The following is an 18157-nucleotide window of genomic DNA, read 5'->3' on the forward strand; positions in this document are numbered from 1 at the left end:
TGTTTCTTCACCGTCGACACTGAAATCAGTGTCCGTGTCTGGGTCTGTGTCGACCGACTGAGGTAAATGGGCATTTTACAGCCCCTGACGGTGTTTGAGACGCCTGGACAGATACTAATTTGTTCGCCGGCCCTCTCATGTCGTCAACCGGCTTGCAGCGTGTTGACATTGTCACGTAATTTCCATAAATAAGCCATCCATTCCGGTGTCGACTCCCTAGAGAGTGACATCACCATTACAGGCAATTTGCTCCGCCTCCTCACCAATATTTTCCTCATACATGTCGACACACACGTACCGACATACAGCACACACATAGGGAATGCTCTGATAGAGGACAGGACCCACTAGCCCTTTGGGGAGACAGAGGGAGAGTTTGCCAGCACACACCAAAAGCGCTATAAATGTATATAAACAACCCTAGAAGGTGTTGTTTACTATATATGCGCTCTTAATATATATATATATCGCCAATTTATCCCCTTCTCTTTGTTACCCTGTTTCTGTAGTGCAGTGCAGGGGAGAGTCCTGGGAGCCTTCCTCACCAGCGGAGCTGAGCAGGAAAATGGCGCTGAGTGCTGAGGAGAATAAGCTCCGCCCCTTTTCCGGCGGGCTTCTTCTCCCGGTTTTTAATAAACTGGCCTGGGTTAAAATACATACATATAGCCTTAATGGCTATATGTGATGTATTTATTTTGCCACTAAAGGTAATTATATTGCTGCCCAGGGCGCCCCCAGCAGCGCCCTGCACCCTCCGTGACTGAGTCAGTGAGCCGTGTGACAACAATGGTGCACAGCTGCAGTGCTGTGCGCTACCTTCATGAAGACTGTGGAGTCTTCTGCCGCCTGTTTTCCGGACCTCCGTTCTGCCGTCTCTTCAGCGTCTGTAAGGGGGATCGGCGGCGCGGCTCCGGGACGAACCCCAGGCTGACCTGTGTTCCGACTCCCTCTGGAGCGAAGTGTCCAGTAGCCTAAGACTCCAATCCATCCTGCACGCAGGTGAGTTGGAAATCTCTCCCCTAAGTCCCTCGATGCAGTGATCCTGTTGCCAGCAGGAATCACTGAGATTGAAACCTAAAAAAAAACTTTTCTAAACAGCTCTTTAGGAGAGCCACCTAGATTGCACCCTCTCGGACGGGCACAAAAACCTAACTGAGGCTTGGAGGAGGGTCATAGGGGGAGGAGCCAGTACACACCATGTGATCCTAAAAGCTTGCTTTTGTGCCCTGTCTCCTGCGGAGCCGCTATTCCCCATGGTCCTGACGGAGTCCCCAGCATCCACTAGGACGTTAGAGAAATAAATAAATAAGATTTTACTCACCGGTAAATCTATTTCTCGTAGTCCGTAGTGGATGCTGGGGACTTCGTAAGGACCATGGGGAATAGCGGCTCCGCAGGAGACTGGGCACAGCTAAGAAAGAATTAGGACTACCTGGTGTGCACTGGCTCCTCCCACTATGACCCTCCTCCAGACTTCAGAAAGGATACTGTGCCCGGAAGAGCTGACACAATAAGGAAAGGATTTTGAATCCTGGGTAAGACTCATACCAGCCACACCAATCACACCGTATAACTCGTGATATTATACACAGTTAACAGTATGAACATAACAGAGCCTCTCAACAGATGGCTCAACCATAACCCTTTTAGTTAACAATAACTATATACAAGTATTGCAGACAGTCCGCACTTGGGACGGGCGCCCAGCATCCACTACGGACTACGAGAAATAGAATTACCGGTGAGTAAAATCTTATTTTCTCTAACGTCCTAGTGGATGCTGGGGACTCCGTAAGGACCATGGGGATTATACCAAAGCTCCCAAATGGGCGGGAGAGTGCGGATGACTCTGCAGCACCGAATGAGAGAACTCCAGGTCCTCCTCAGCCAGGGTATCAAATTTGTAGAATTTTGCAAACGTGTTTGCCCCTGACCAAGTAGCAGCTCGGCAAAGTTGTAAAGCCGAGACCCCTCGGGCAGCCGCCCAAGAAGAGCCCACTTTCCTCGTGGAATGGGCTTTTACAGATTTAGGCTGCGGCAGGCCAGCTACAGAATGCGCAAGCTGAATTGTACTACAAATCCAGCGAGCAATAGTCTGCTTTGAAGCAGGAGCACCCATCTTGTTTGGTGCACACAGGATAAACAGCGAGTCAGTCTTCCTGACTCCAGCCGTCCTGGAAACATACATTTTCAAGGCCCTGACTACGTCCAGTAACTTGGAGTCCTCCAAGTCCCTAGTAGCCGCAGGCACCACGATAGGTTGGTTCAAGTGAAAAGCTGATACCACCTTAGGAAGAAACTGGGGACTAGTCCTCAATTCTGCCCTATCCATATGGAAAATCCAATAGGGGCTTTTGCATGACAAAGCCGCCAATTTTTCCACCCGCCTTGCCGAAGCCAAGGCCAAAAGCATGACCACTTTCCACGTGAGATATTTTAAAACCACGGTTTTGAGTGGCTCAAACCAATGTGACTTTAGGAAACCCAACACCACGTTGAGGTCCCACGGTGCCACTGGATGCACAAAAGAAGGCTGAATATGCAGCACTCCCTTGACAAATGTCTGAACTTCAGGCAGTGAAGCCAGTTCCATTTTGGAAGAAAATCGATAGAGCCGAAATCTGGACCTTAATGGAACCCAATTGTAGGCCCATAGTCACCTCTGACTGTAGGAAGTGCAGAAATCGACCTAGCTGAAATTTCTCCTTTGGGGCCTTCCTGGCCTCACAGTACGCAACATATTTCCGCCATATGCGGTGATAACGGTTAGCGTTCACTTCTTTCCTAGCTTTAAATAGCGTAGGGATAACTTCCTCCGGAATTCCCTTTTCCTTCAGGATCCGGCGTTCAACCGCCATGCCGTCAACACAGCCGCTGTACGTCTTGAAACAGACAGGCCCCCTGCTGCAGCAGGTCCTGCCTGAGCGGCAGAGGCCATAGGTCCTCTGAGATCACTTCTTGGAGTTCTGGTTACCAAGCTCTTCTTGGCCAACCCGGAACAATGAGTATAGTTCTTACTCCTCTCCTTCTTATTATTCTCATTACCCTGGGTAAGAGGCAGAGAAGGGAACACATACACCGACTGGTACACCCACTGTGTTACCAAAGCGTCCACAGCTATTGCCTGAGGGTCCTTGACCTGGCGCAATATCTTTGTAACTTTTAGTTGAGGCGGGACGCCATCATGTCCACCTGTGGCCTTTCCCAAAGGTGTACAATCATTTGGAAGACTTCTGGATGAAGTCCCCACTCTCCCGGGTGGAGGTCGTGTCTTCTGAGAAAGTCTGCTTCTCAGTTGTCCACTCCGGGAATGAACACTGCTGACAGTGCTAACACATGATTTTCCGCCCATCGGAGAATCCTTGTGGCTTCTGCCATCGCCATCCTGCTTCTTGTGCCGCCCTGTCGTGTACATGAGCGACCGCTGTGATGTTGTCTGACTGGATCAGCACCGGCCGGTGTTGAAGCAGGGGTCTAGCCTGACTTAGGGCATTGTAAATGGCCCTTAGTTCCAGAATATTTATGTGTAGGGAAGTCTCCTGACTTTTCCATAGCCTTGGAAGTTTCTTCCCTGTGTGACTGCCCCCCAGCCTCGAAGGCTGGCATCCGTGGTCACCAGGACCCAGTCCTGTATGCCGAATCTGCAGCCCCCTAGAAGATGAGCACTCTGCAGCCACCACAACAACGACACCCTGGCCCTTGGAGACAGGGTTATCCGCCGATGCATCTGAAGATGCGACCCGGACCACATGTCCAACAGATCCCACTGGAAAATCCTTGAATGGGACCTGGCGAATGGAATTTCTTCGTAAGAAGCTACCATCTTTCCCAGGGCTCGCGTGCATTGATGCACCGACACCTGTATACGTATTAGGAGGTCTCTGTCTAGAGACGACAACTCCTTGGACTTCTCCTCCGGGAGAAACCCTTTTTATCCTGTTCTGTGTCCAGAACCATACTCAGGAACAGGAGACGCGTCGTAGGAACCAGCTGCGACTTTGGAATATTCAGAATTCAGCCGTGCTGTTGTAGCACTTCCCGAGATAGTGCTACTCCGCCGAACAACTGCTCCCTGGACCTCGCCTTTATAAGGAGATCGTCCAAGTACGGGATAATTATTTCGGCCATTACCTTGGTAAATACCTCGGTGCCGGGGACAGACCAACGGCAACGTCTGGAATTGGTAATGACAATCCTGTACCACAATTTTGAGGTACTCCTGGTGAAAAGGGTAAATAGGGACATGCAGGTAAGCATCCTTGATGTCCAGTGATACCCTCCAGGCTTGCAATAATCGCCCTGAGCGATTCCATTTCGAACTTGAACCTTCGTATATAAGTGTTCAAGGCTTTCAATTTTAGAATGGGTCTCACCGAACCGTCTGGTTTCGGTACCACAACATTTTGGAATAGTAACCCCGGCCTTGTTGAAGTAGGGGTACCTAGATTTCACCTGCTGGAAGTGCAGCTTGTGAATTGCCGCCAGTACTACCTTTCTCCGAGGGCAGCAGGCAAGGCTGAGGTGAGGTAACGGCGAGGGGGAGTCGCCTCGAACTCCAGCCTGTATCCCTGTGATACTATTTGCAGAACCTAGGGATCCACCTGTGGGCAAACCCACTGGTCCCTGAAGTTCCCGAGACGCGCCCCTACCGCACCTGTTCTCCATGTGCCTTTTATAGGCAGCATCACCTGTCCACTGCCGGGTTTCTAATACCCTCCTGGCAGAATGGACATTGCATTAATTCTGGATGCCAGCCGGCAAATATCCCTCTGTGCATCCTTTATATATAAGACAACGTCTTTAATATGCTCTATGTTAGCAAACTATTTTTCCTGTCTTAGAGTATTAATATTATCTGACAGGGTATCAGACCACGCTGCAGCAGCACTATTTATGCTGAGGCGATTGCAGGTCTCAGTATATAACCTGAGTGTGTATATACAGACTTCAGGATAGTCTCCTGCTTTTTATCCGCAGGCTCCTTCAAGGTGGCCGTACCCTAAGACGGCAGTGCCACCTTTTTTGACAAACGTGTGAGCGCCTTATCCACCCTAAGGGATATCTCCCAACGTGACCTATCCTCTGGCGGGAAAGGGTACGCCATCAATAACTTTTTAGAAATTACCAGTTTCTTATTGGGGGAACCCACGCTACTTTACACACTTCATTCATTCATCTGATGGGGGAACAAAACACTGGCTGCTTTTTCTCCCCAAAAATAAAACCCCTTTTATGTGGTACTTGGGTTCATGTCAGAAATGCGCAACACATTTTTTATTGCCGAGATCATGTAACGGATGTTCCTAGTGGATTGTGTATATGTCTCAATCTCGTCGACACTGGAGTCAGACTCCGTGTCGACATCTGTGTCTGCCATCTGAGGTAACGGGCGCTTTTTTGAGCCCCTGATGGCCTTTGAGACGCCTGGGCCGGCGCGGGCTGAGAAGCCGGCTGTCCCACAGCTGTTTTACGTCATCCAGCCTTGTAAGGAGTTGATATTGTCGTTTAATACCTTCCACCTATCCATCCACTCTGGTGTCGGCCCCACAGGGGACGACATCCCATTTATCGGCCTCTGCTCCACCTCCACGTAACCTTCCTCATCCCACATGTCGACACAGCCGTACCGACACACAGGGAATGCTCTGACTGAGGACAGGACCCCACAAAGTCCTTTGGGGAGACAGAGAGAGTATGCCAGCACACACCAGAGCGCTATATAATGCAGGGATTAACACTATAACTGAGTGATTTTTTCCCCCAATAGCTGCTTGTATAAACAATATTGCACCTAAATTTAGTGCCCCCCCTCTCTTTTTAACCCTTTGAGCCTGAAAACTACAGGGGAGAGCCTGGGGAGCTGTCTTCCAGCTGCACTGTGAAGAGAAAATGGCGCCAGTGTGTTGAGGGAGATAGCTCCGCCCCTTTTTCGCTGACTTTTCTCCCGCTTTTTTATGGATTCTGGCAGGGGTATTTATCACATATATAGCCTCTGGGGCTATATATTGTGATATATTTGCCAGCCAAGGTGTATTTATTGCTTCTCAGGGCGCCCCCCCCAGCGCCCTGCACCCTCAGTGACCGGAGTGTGAAGTGTGTATGAGGAGCAATGGCGCACAGCTGCAGTGCTGTGCGCTACCTTGGTGAAGACTGATGTCTTCTGCCGCCGATTTTCCGGATTTCTTCTTGCTTCTGGCTCTGTAAGGGGGCCGGCGGCGCGGCTCCGGGACCGAACACCAATGGCCGGTTCCATGCGGTCGATCCCTCTGGAGCTAATTGTGTCCAGTAGCCTAAGAAGCCCAAGCTACCACCAGTTAGGTAGGTTCGCTTCTTCTCCCCTTAGTCCCTCGCTGCAGTGAATCTGTTGCCAGCAGATCTCACTGTAAAATAAAAAATCTAACATATACTTTCTTTCTAGGAGCTCAGGAGAGCCCCTAGTGTGCATCCAGCTCGGCCGGGCACAGGATTCTAACTGAAGTCTGGAGGAGGGTCATAGTGGGAGGAGCCAGTGCACACCAGGTAGTCCTAATTCTTTCTTAGCTGTGCCCAGTCTCCTGCGGAGCCGCTATTCCCCATGGTCCTTACGGAGTCCCCAGCATCCACTAGGACGTTAGAGAAAACCCACACACACCGGCCAAACCATAATAAAGTAACCAAACAGTAGCACTTGCAAAATGCGATATAAAAGAGCTAGAAATAAAACCAAGGACAAAACAAAAACGTCCCACACACAAGAAAAAGGGGGTAGGGTAGGGGTGGGGGTGTTAAGACCAGACAAGGTAAACAGCAAACCTAAAAATATACAAAGCAGAATTTTCAGATTTTTAACTAGGTACTAGACGAAACTGCAAAATATGACAAAGCTGAGAAGTTACCTCTTCCACATCTGCCGATACCATGTCATCCTGTTCCTCATCTCTGCTTCTCACAGGCTGTGACTGACTTATCCTTCTTTGCTGTGGATTTCTAATGCTGTAAGAGGACTGTGACTGACTGGAGCTGTACGAGCAAGTACATGGTTATCGGATCAATGACAACTGGGTGGGCTTCGCACAAATTGTGTAAAAATAAATTGAACACAAGCTACCAGAGCCTAATCCACAACCGGACGCACTGAGACAACTGAGATTTGTTCCACAGCACGATCTGGAACACTCAAATGGAAACAACCAAACGGTATGACTTTAAAGGAGGAAACCATAGTGCCCCAGCAGTCTTTAATTCGTGTCCCCCAATTAGATGAATGACAAATCTTAGGGGCATACTTACTAAATGTCTACGGCTGGGTACAGACAAATGACTTGACGGCAGAACCACCGTCACACCCACAGAGCAGGCCAATTCAAGTAAGCACAGAGTTACCGGTGCGGCGCTCTATGTGTCAGCCAGGACATCAAGCTGGGTGTGCATTTGAATTTGTCCGCCCTACTGTGACGTCAGTCCCTACAGTAAGTGTACGGGCAGATCAGCAGACCACCTGTACACAGCCAGATGCGCAGATATATTTGAAAATATATTGCCCATCAGCTGTGCTGACCAGCCTACGCAATATGTCTGAACATTATCCACACACATTGGGTGTATACACCCGCTGACCGCCTCGTGATATCTCGGCCATTCACTCGAACTGCCGATATATCACTTAGTATGTACCCAGCATTAAATCTATAGCATGGGTACATACTAGGCGATGGAAATCGATCTTTAGTAAATACATCCCTAAGATCAGAAAGAGAAGACCAACACGGACAGCTTTGCACTGCAACTAACGTCATACACTCAAGTGACACGGGAGCAAAGCCACACAATCACACAAGAACATTTGTACCTACTTATTAGATTGGTCAGAAGACGGCCTCGGTGGGAGAGGTTCCACAGAGAAAAGCTCCTCACTGCCTTGCATGGCATCAATGCTTGTGCTAGCCAGGGTAAAGGGTGCTGTAGGCCGTGCGATTCCCATCCTCACAGGGACAATGAGAGACTCGGCCACATTGCACAGCTCCTCCACTGCATATGGCAATAGTGCCTGGAACACTCGCTTGCATTTCCCTATAGGCTGCGGGATAAAATTGCTGGAGGGGGGTGAAAATGCCGTTGTTTAACATACAAGTCATAAACCTCTGTCTAATACAGTAATATTATTATGCTACAAGACAGTTTATTCACAGATGCCTAAATTATTCTAAAGATCCATTCAAAACTGATAACTATTTATAAGGCATTTCTACCACAACAGCAAATAAAAACATTTACTTTTTCTTCTTAGAAGACGCCATTTCAACGCTGAGAATGACGAAGACTCGCGCTACAGAACGTAGAAACCGCATTGTGACAGTTACAGCCTCCTCCCGTCGGCCAGGTGTGTACTTGTTCTGAAGTTCCTTCACAAGTGTCCCAAGTAACGTGTCTAGAAGCTTGAAACAGAAAAACAAATTCAATAAACACAAGATAAAAATGAGCTCGGAAATCCAGAATAGGTAACATGACAATCCCCGTCTCCGCTTCCTCACACTGCTGAGTGCTACAGGCTTAAACTTTGGCCCAATGACTTCAGAAATTTGACATGCTAACCACAGATTGACATCTACATACACCCCCCCCCCCTTAATTTATGCAACATTCAGCTATGCCTGTTTGCACCAATTTCCCTCCTACTGCCTTCATAGCCCATGACTGACTCCGATTTCAAAGGCAAAATTAACATTATTCAAAAAAGGTACCAATAAGGTGCAAGAAGTATCCCCATCCGCTCATTGCTTTCCAACCTACTACTAATGCGCTTCTGTTCTAACTTTCCCGCTCATCCCCCTCAATACACGACCACCTCTAAGCTCTCCATTAGCACACTTCCATGCTCTTTTATACATGCACTTGTGGCACTTTCCAGCTACCACCTCGTATCCACCTCACCCAGCCCCCCATTCTTTGCCTCCAAACTACTTGAGTAACTTGCAAATTACCCATCTTGCTTTCTCTCCACTCAATGGCTTCCAACAACAAAATCTGTAGCAAGAAAGTGATTAATGATCTACTCCCCTCATGGGGTGTGGATTGAAGGATAGACCGTACATAGATAGAAAGTCAATGTTAACAGGGTCGAATGGGCGACTTTCTTTTGTTATTTAGCACCAATTCAGACCAGAGGCCTTCCCTTGGTGCCTGACCCTAAGCAACCTCTTCCGCACCTTACCCTCTGCCAAGTGCCTAACAAACCGTACCCTCCGGCAGTCCAACACGAACCTACATTTCCATCTATACTACACCCATAACTCTCCACATACTCATTCTGCTCACATTAGAAGGGTCCACTAGACCCTTTGTACTTTCCAGTTTACCATGAGCTCAGTTTTTCATTATTACACACACCCATCACCATCTAAAGCCACAAACCCAGAACACAGAAAAACAGAGGTAACTAGATATTAGATACAGTGAAACGGTGAAGGAAGAGACATGGAGCATTCCCCAACCACAACATAAGGCTGCCAAGGAAGAATTGACTGAATAAGAGTCAGCTTTCACATTGCAAATGCTGGGTCGCCCTGGGAATTGGAAACGTGTTCTTCCTGGGTGCGACCCGGCATTGGACCGTAACACTGGCTTCCCTGACTCGGCAATATGCCAGGTCTGTTTGCCATCAGAGGCCGGGACCACAGCGTCATTGGGGGCAGGTGCGGAGGCGGCGCTGGGAGATGAGATAATTTCTACGCCAACTCTCCCTATGCAGTGAGCCGGTCCCAGGTCGCATCGACCCGGGTAACCTGCTCACATTACACCTGACCCAGTAATAACTCTGGAATAACCCTTCTCTATTTCCGGGTTGAATTACCATGTCAGGCGACCCAGGATTTCTGAAGTGACCCTTTCACACCACACAGCGACCCGTGTCAACTTGGCAATATACCGGGTCGATACCGGGTTATTTGTGCGGTGTGAAAGGGATATTACAGACTTGCATAACTCCCAACACAAGGCATGATACTGAAAAAGGGGTGTGGTCTCGTATCATACACCCGTTTCCATCACTCTGGGGTCTTGCCCAGTGCTCTTTGAGCGGTCCCTAGGTTCTCCCCTACACGGTTTATTTCCCCACCTTTCGACCTGCACCGCAGCCTGCTGGTGGGACAGTGCCGAAACAAAGACTGTTGGGGGAAGTATGGACTTGTCATGCAGTGAAACTTACCAAGATATCTGAAGTACACTTCACAATAAGGCAGTGAGTGAAGCAGTCCAAACGAATGGTACCACTTTGCTGATTCAGGTAAATTTGTTCCTCAGGAAGAAGATGACCGATTCTACTGCTCGCACTAAGACTTAAGAAAATAAAATTGTATATGAGCACTCCCGCACTTTAAGGATTAATCTTTTCTATTCTAGAAGCCACAATTACTCACGGGTCTTTGTTTTCTTGAGAGCCAAACATGATCATGGATTTAAGTGCATTCCAGTCTTGTAATACTCGCTCCAGAGCAAGTTGTGCAAATCTCGGTGGCTCCAAGTCATGGTCTGGCATATCGGAATCTAGAATGGAAAAGGTAAATGGTAATGACCATGAAGGAACACGTCAGACAAACTATGGAACCAAGAACATTAAACAAATCCATGTGATTAGTGGTTTGATGCTAAAAGGGTCAGAATAATCTCACACAGAAGTCTAGCACACACCTTCGGGATTGGCTGCCTTGCGGTTTCTATCCTCTCTGATTCGCGGAGGTCTGTACTGGCAGTGCTCAACAGTCTGCCTGGCCACAGTCTGCACCAAGAACAGAAGAAGGTGCTCTCCTCTGTAAAAACAAATACAGATCTGTATATCTTTCAGTAATGGTCACACTAGGTGCTCCATGGTCAGGCAATAATACTCTACTTTAGCGCATGGGGGACATAAAGATGTTCTGATGGAGAAACTACGTAAAACGCAGCATACTAATTACCTGCTGTTTGGCATGGTCACCAGATTAGTGATGGTCAGCAGTCGGTACAGAAGGTCAAGGCGAGCAGACTTCTGGCCTGCAATTAAGGTTTTACATTTGCATTTCTCCCAGCAATCACAGTAGGCAGTCGGTGATGTTCGCTTTAACCTACATTTGAAACATAAGTAAAATCAGCAAAAACTAGAACAGCAAGTAAAGATTTCCTATACAGGTAGAAAACAAAAGAAAGACTGATGAAATAAAAACTGACTTGCAATCGTGTCCTTTGTGGCAGACCCTGGCACACTCTGTACAACAGCAGAGCGATTCCAACAAGCCACATGTTCGGCATTCAAATATGTCCTGTCAATAGAGAATTGTACAAAGGGATTTTATGACAAGCTTCAGACATCATTTAGTCCAATACAATATTGTATAAACTCAACCCAGATATACAGATATTATCGGTAACTGTATATTCTTTATCAATAAAGTATGTGCATTAAACACACCCAAAAGAAGATGGCTGCATCAGCATGAAGAGTCCATTAGTTCAGACATTTCCAGAGCTGCCTCTAACAATGTTTAAAAGCATGTATTCATTCAAGCATGCTTCAAAAGTGAGGAAATTCATGTAGCAAACAATTTCGGATATGCCAACCAGACTGCTGTCTGCAGATCTAATGAAGCCTACTGGAATACCACTTGTGGCAGTATGAAGATAAATTGCCCTACAGACACACTGATTCATTGTGGAGCTGGAGGGATCCGCCTATACAGGGAAAAAAAGGCAGGTGGGAGCACATCTAATGGCTGCAGCTGGAGACTGCAAACAGTCTGGGTGAGACTGGGTGAGAGGAGGCTGTTGCCCTGTGGAGACAGAACCCAGCAGGGGTTCAAGTAGTGGCACTGCTGTCAAAGACATGATTGGAAGCCACTGGTGGCCCAGAAGGCCAGCGTCCACACCTGTAGAAGACAAGGAAGACCACCAATCTCATACATTACATCTGTGGAGCTGTGGCAGAAAGCCAGGTCAGGCCGGAGCCTGTGTTATCCTGCAAGGAAGCAGGTAAGACAGACATTGTGACTATTACCCCGTCACACTAGAAGTTAAATCCTGGGTTATTACACTTGCAAGCGCAGCAACCCAGGATTTTGCTAAGTGTGAAAGCCAACAACCCGGGATAAAGTTCCGGGCCCAAACCCTAATCTTTACGAGAGTCTGGGCAGAGACCCAGGAATTTGCTGGCTGCTATTAAGTCTGAAAGAGGCATTACTGATAGTCTTTTCATGTGCAGACTATCTGCCCAAGCACAGTGAGGTGTAAAGCAGTGAGGTAGTACCCCAACACAGGGGCTACGCTGTTTTATCTTATGTTGATGTTGAATGCCGACAGTAACGTTTTCTGTTTATGTTGAATGCTGACAATAAAGTAAAACTTTATGTAAAAGAAAAGCTACCTTTGGATCCTAATTACGCACCTAGACACTGCACCAATACAGCCCTCTACCAAGCCAATTACCCCATATCCTCACATACTGTATTAACCATCCTCACCTAATGTTTTTGGCTGGCTAAGGGGAAACTGCTGCTTGGAATAGCCCTAGATCTTCATGCACTGCTGCCTTTTACTAGTGGTGGTGATGATAGAAGCCACTTAAGAGTTCACATTACACAGTGACAAAGCAAAAATAGGATTTTGGTACTTACCAGGTAAATCCTTTTCTTTGAATCCATAGGGGGCACTGGAGTACTCTTGGGATATGGACGGGCGTAGCCGAACAAGGGCACTGAATATTTAAATTTAGGACCCTCCCCCCCCTCCATATCCCCGAGTACCTCAGTGTACGACCTCAGTGTTTTTTACTGAGCGAACAGGAACGATATAGAGAGGTTGACAATGGAGAATACCTATAACATAACGGACAACACAATGTTGACCCATAACCTTACTGTCAACTAAACAGTTGACACCATAACCGATAGAACTTTATAATTTGAACCAATCGGTGAAAATGTGTTACCATAAGCTCCTTTGAGCTTAATATCAATGAAGTAAAACTTGTTACCCTAAGCTCCCTTGAGCTTAACACAACCCAGGTAAAACTGCTCTGGGTGGGCGTCCAGTGCCCCCTATGGATTCAAAGAAAAGGATTTACCTGGTAAGTACCAAAATCCTATTTTCTTTATCATCCACTAGGGGTCACTGGAGTACTCTTGGGACGTACCAAAGCTTCCCTCGTGGGCGGGAGAGCTGTTTGATACTTGTAACAGTAGGCAGCCCAAAGCTAAATGCTGATGGCGCCACCATTTATAACGTGTAAACGTGCACAAACATGGTGCACATGAAGGCTATATAGCCGCGTTTTAGACACTCCACGACCCACTGGGTCTGACATTCCCACAGAACCTGTGGCATGAGCTATTACTGACGTAGGCGATTGTAACTTAGCCTTAAAGTAAACCTGACTTGTAGTCATTATTATTACCCAACTGGATAATGTCTGCTAAGAAACTGGCTAACCCCAGTTGGCAGTATCATAGAGAACAAACAACGTATTTATATCACATACTGTTGACGTTCGGGACATATATAAACGCGTAATGCGTGTACCACATTCAGAATTCTAGAATGTGCTGTCCACACAGGAACCCCTATTGGTATATTGATGTGAAGAATACGAAAGCGTGATTCGTCCGAAGATCTGCTTTGTCATGAGAAAACTCAAATACGGTGGCTTGGAATACAAGGCACCCAAATATGAAAACAAAACCCTTGCCGAAGCCAAGGCTATAAGAAAATTGTTTTCCAAAGTGAGAAACTTAATTCCCATTTGTTGAAAGGGTTCAAAATATGAAAACTGTAAGAAATCTGAACCCAACTTCAAGTCGCCTGGCGCTGTAGGTGGGATAAATAGAGTGTGAACTTTGATGACACCTTGTAGAAAGATGTGTACAGACGCCAATAGAGGCAAACGTCTTTGAAAATAAGTTTACCACACAGATACCTGCACTCTTCGTGCAGATCAACGCAGTTTTCCATCCCACCCCGTTTAACAGAATACGGGTTACTTGAAGGATGATGTTGGAAACTTCTGAGGTTTACAACCTATGTAAGCACACGAAATTTTGTAAAAATGAGCTGCCTTAAACGGCTTACTATTTCGTAACATGGTTAGTATAACCGATACTGTAATGCTCAATTTCTTAAGAGGGCGGTCTGCACCCTCACCCCGTCAACCGCAGCTGCGGTACCTAGATAATAGGTACATAGGTAACTATGGGTAAACTAACGTTCCCTGATGTAACAGGTTGGACGTATTATGAGCGGGCCAAGATCGTGTGCAAGTATTCCTTGAAAATTCGAGAAGCAAACTTCTCCGAAACCCATGAGCTACCACCAGTATGACTGTGACAACTGTCTTATGAGCCGTTTTGACAACAGAGAGAGCAGCGGAAACTGGTGGAGCCAGATACACGATGATGAATGACCACATGAATGTGAGAGACTCCACCGCCACTGCCCTTGTGATCTGTTTTGTACACATACTGAGCTTTTGTAATTGTGGCGAGATGCCATCATGTATACTTGAGGGTAACCCCCTTCTGTGGACTCACCTATGAAACACCTCTGGATTTAATGTCCAGTTTTCAGGATCCAAATTCTGACGGGTGAGATCCTCTGTCTAACAGATGTCCACTCACGTAATGATCTCTTGACATTTTCACATAATGGTGTTCTGAGCCATTGAGGATTTGAGTCACATGCCGCATTGCCATGCGGCTTCTTGGTTCTCACTGGTTGTTGTGTATGCAACTGCCGTTGCCTTGTTTGACTGCTTAAGGCCAGCGTGAGACAGGCATCAAACATTTACCTGAAACTCATGGTTGTTCCTCTCCACAGAAATCTTTAGTAAAAGGCGAAAGATTTATTCGTTCTGAAGAGAAAATAGAGTATATACCTGGTCAGACTGAAAGCGAATCATGTATTGCATTGTAAAATGCACAGAGTTCTAGGACCTTTATCGACAGCAATCTGTCGTGTTTTAGAACCTTTGTCGCTGATTTTAACTACAAATCCTGACCCTCTGCGACTGTCGTCCAGAGTATATGCACCTTTTTCCCTCTGTGGGAAACGCGAGTGAAGGGTGGTGAACTAAATTGAAAACACATCTTTATTCTTAATAGGTGAATACACCAATGTACCGCTAGTGTGCGTGTTTTGCACTAATTACTAGACGTACATTTGTTATTGCTGGTGTAGTAGGTAAAAGTCTTTGATTTACCGTATTTATCATCTTACCTAGGCATTGACATCGTTTAGACGGAATTAGATGCGATTGTTTTCGAACTTGATCTGCTACCGCAGTATACCTTAGTAGCGCAAGTTAGAGGAACTTTGTTGAGACAGAGTTCTTATGTGAGATGAGCTATCATCCCAACATCACTTTGGTAAATACCCAAAGCGATAAGCAACGGTAGATATGAAATGGTTAATGGTTGTGGCGATTTGCAAACGCTAGAACCTGTGATGAACATACCGGACTGGGTAAATACGCATTGTCAAGATCAAATGCAATTATGCAAATTTTGTGGCTCCAATAAGCAAATACTAACCGCAGAAAATCCATTTTCTACTGTAGTAAATGACTTTTGATATTGCGACAGAGCTGTTTGGTCTTGCTAAAACAGAGGTGAATAAATAACTCTGACTCTGTTGGCGTACTACTGCCTGGTTTATAAACCAGCAAAGACTAAATGACAACCTGCCAAACCGTTCGACAGAGGCAGTTTTGTACTTTAAGCTGTAAATAGCTGAGACATGTATGAGTTGAAGTCCTGAAACCTCGCAAATGTAACATGTAAAGACGCGCTTCCACAATTGTAAAAGAGGTCATTAAACCACTGGCTTGCTGACTGTAACGTCCTGTCGTTACAAGGCGTGACTGTTTCTTATAAAGGAATAAAACGCCGTTACAAGTATTGTATGCGCTAATGGCAGAATATCCTAAAGGGATAAAATGGCGTTACACATATATCAAATTTAGGAGCAAACAAGCTCTGGTCTTGTCGCACTTAACTAGCGACAATGAAAATAACCGGCGTTAGCAGAAGCTTTACAGATATACTTTGCAGCTTCTTTTAACAGTGATCGGCATGGTTCCATACATAGATTCTAGTGACCCAAATGTATCTGTGGTTTTAATAATGTTTTCCAAAACCCCGCACTATCTGAATGCTGGACTAATGTACACTTCTCACTTGTAGTTATCGGTGTGAGATTTGACATAGAATCGTGCATTAAATTATAAGACTAGTGAAATAAACACTCTGGTACCCAAAGGAAAATTGTCACTTTGGAAAGACTGTCTTTTGTTAGCGCTGGCGGAGTTATTCTGAGACTCCGATTACCGCTGTTTTAATTTGAATTGCCAATGTTAACATTTTTAGTCTGCACTAGAGCCTTATTTGCTATGTAGACAGACATCATAATAGGCAACAGACAGACACTTGCACGCCTTAATAACATTATTATATGGCATATATCTCTATATATATATTGCTGAACAGCATATTTATTAGGAAACTAAATTGTTCTTTATGTGAAAAGCAGTTCACATGGGCATGAAACCCGAACCAAATTCCTACTAACACCCCTGCGCCTTCTGGTGGCTTAACGATGTAGGGCAGGAATGTTCTAGAATTATCCTGAAGTAAAAATTCCCACTAACACCCCTGCGCCTCCTTGTGGATTAGAGGTGTATGGTCTAGAATTATAACTGGAAAACCAGCAATGATTAAAATGGCCGTCATGCCATGCTTTCACAGAAAATCACAGTACAGTTTACCTGCTGCAGTTTTAATATATATAGGCTTAATAGCCTATTATACAGTTACTATGCTTATATACAGTTATAACCCAGTTGTAGGATACAGTAAAATATATGCATTTAGTCAAATAATATGAGCACTGCCTGCAGTGTATTTATTTTGCAACCTTAACCAAAAATAACAGAAAACTTGGTTAAACGTGCAATAGGTTATGCCACTGATAACCTATTGCCAGCCAAAGCCTCATATATATATTATATATATATACAAAGTGTTTACACATATAATCAGTTCATACTGATATTATAGACAGTTATGCCAGCAAAAGCTTTATTATATATTATATATATATATAAAACGTGCTGTATATCACAGTACACAGTGTACATTGTTTAAAGTGCTGCGCTGCTTGAACCCATGCAGCCTTTGCTGCTGCTATGGGTATTATTCCCCCTCCCCCCCCCCCCCCCCCCCTGCATCCCCATGTTACCTGCAGCGTACGGGGATCGGGTGCAGGGAGAGCAGGAGAGCCTGTATCTAGCGCCGGGGAGCCGACCGGAAGCTCCTTCTTTCAGCAGTACACAGTCTCCCTGTGTCTGCGGTGTTTCACTGGGAGAGTGGCCGGCGTCCTTGAGTGACGTGCGGCCGCTCTTTAGTACACAGGAGAGTGTCGGCGGCGTGCCGGGCCATCCGAGCAGTGAGAGCGGCCGGCGTCTGAGTGACGTGCGGCCGCTCTGTTTAGATGAGCGCCCGGAGAGTGCGGCATAGCGGTGCCGCATCAGAGCAGTGAGAGCGCCCGGAGAGTGCGGCATAGCGGTGCCGCATCAGAGCAGTGAGAGCGGCCGGCGTCTGAGTGACGTGCGGCCGCTCTGCTTAGTTCAGCCAAGGAGTCGGCGCTGCGTAGTGGTGGCGGGCCCTCAGAGCAGTGAGAGCGGCCGGCGTCTGAGTGACGTGCGGCCGCTCTGCGCGTATAATGTAAGGAGAACCTTTCTCATTCTAACCACTATCAGGTGGAACTTCATTGCTTCAGCGGGACCCGTCAGCGGCGTGCTCAGCGGCGGCCAGCTCCCTGTACAGTTAACACTCACACAGCAGGGCGGCAGCGTGAGCTGACCGCCCTGACCCCCTCACCATACCTTGTAGTGTCGTACTTCTGTAAGCTCCGTCCAGATTGTGACGGGGCTTCCATCCTGGCTGTGACGGGGCTTCTTACTGTAAGCACCGTCCAGTTTTCAGCTCTCCTCCTGGCTGTGACGGGCTTGTAATCTCCGTCCAGTTGCAGTAGGAGACAGTCTGCCTGTGGCTGTGAGGGTGCTCTTTGTGAGGACCGACACGCCATGCGCTGCCTTGTAGCGCCTGTGGCTGTGAGGGTGCTCTTTGTGAGGACCGACACGCCATTCGCTGCCCATGCAGCG

The 18157-nt window shown here is 46.8% G+C and overlaps 1 protein-coding gene and 1 non-coding gene across 10 annotated transcripts in view; both read right to left on the minus strand.

Moving 5' to 3' along the window:
• UBR5 (ubiquitin protein ligase E3 component n-recognin 5) overlaps positions 1-18157 on the minus strand; it is a 253650-nt gene that overhangs the window by 73486 nt on the left and 162007 nt on the right. For 8 of the 9 annotated variants that reach the window (XM_063924221.1, XM_063924220.1, XM_063924219.1 and 5 more), the window contains 8 exons: positions 11182-11273; positions 10932-11078; positions 10666-10784; positions 10395-10521; positions 10184-10313; positions 8254-8414; positions 7833-8072; positions 6876-6999 (listed from right to left, as the gene is read on the minus strand). In XM_063924221.1, the coding sequence (XP_063780291.1) occupies positions 6876-6999; positions 7833-8072; positions 8254-8414; positions 10184-10313; positions 10395-10521; positions 10666-10784; positions 10932-11078; positions 11182-11273 (1140 nt within the window). The remainder of the gene's footprint in view (positions 1-6875; positions 7000-7832; positions 8073-8253; positions 8415-10183; positions 10314-10394; positions 10522-10665; positions 10785-10931; positions 11079-11181; positions 11274-18157) is intronic. The other variant, XM_063924222.1, reaches the window with a different exon arrangement.
• LOC134931267 (U5 spliceosomal RNA) lies at positions 14754-14868 on the minus strand. Its single transcript, XR_010179063.1, has one exon. It is a non-coding gene; the product is annotated as a U5 spliceosomal RNA (small nuclear RNA).

This window comes from Pseudophryne corroboree, chromosome 5 (genome assembly GCF_028390025.1).
Source record: "Pseudophryne corroboree isolate aPseCor3 chromosome 5, aPseCor3.hap2, whole genome shotgun sequence".
In the NCBI taxonomy this organism is placed as follows: domain Eukaryota; kingdom Metazoa; phylum Chordata; class Amphibia; order Anura; family Myobatrachidae; genus Pseudophryne; species Pseudophryne corroboree.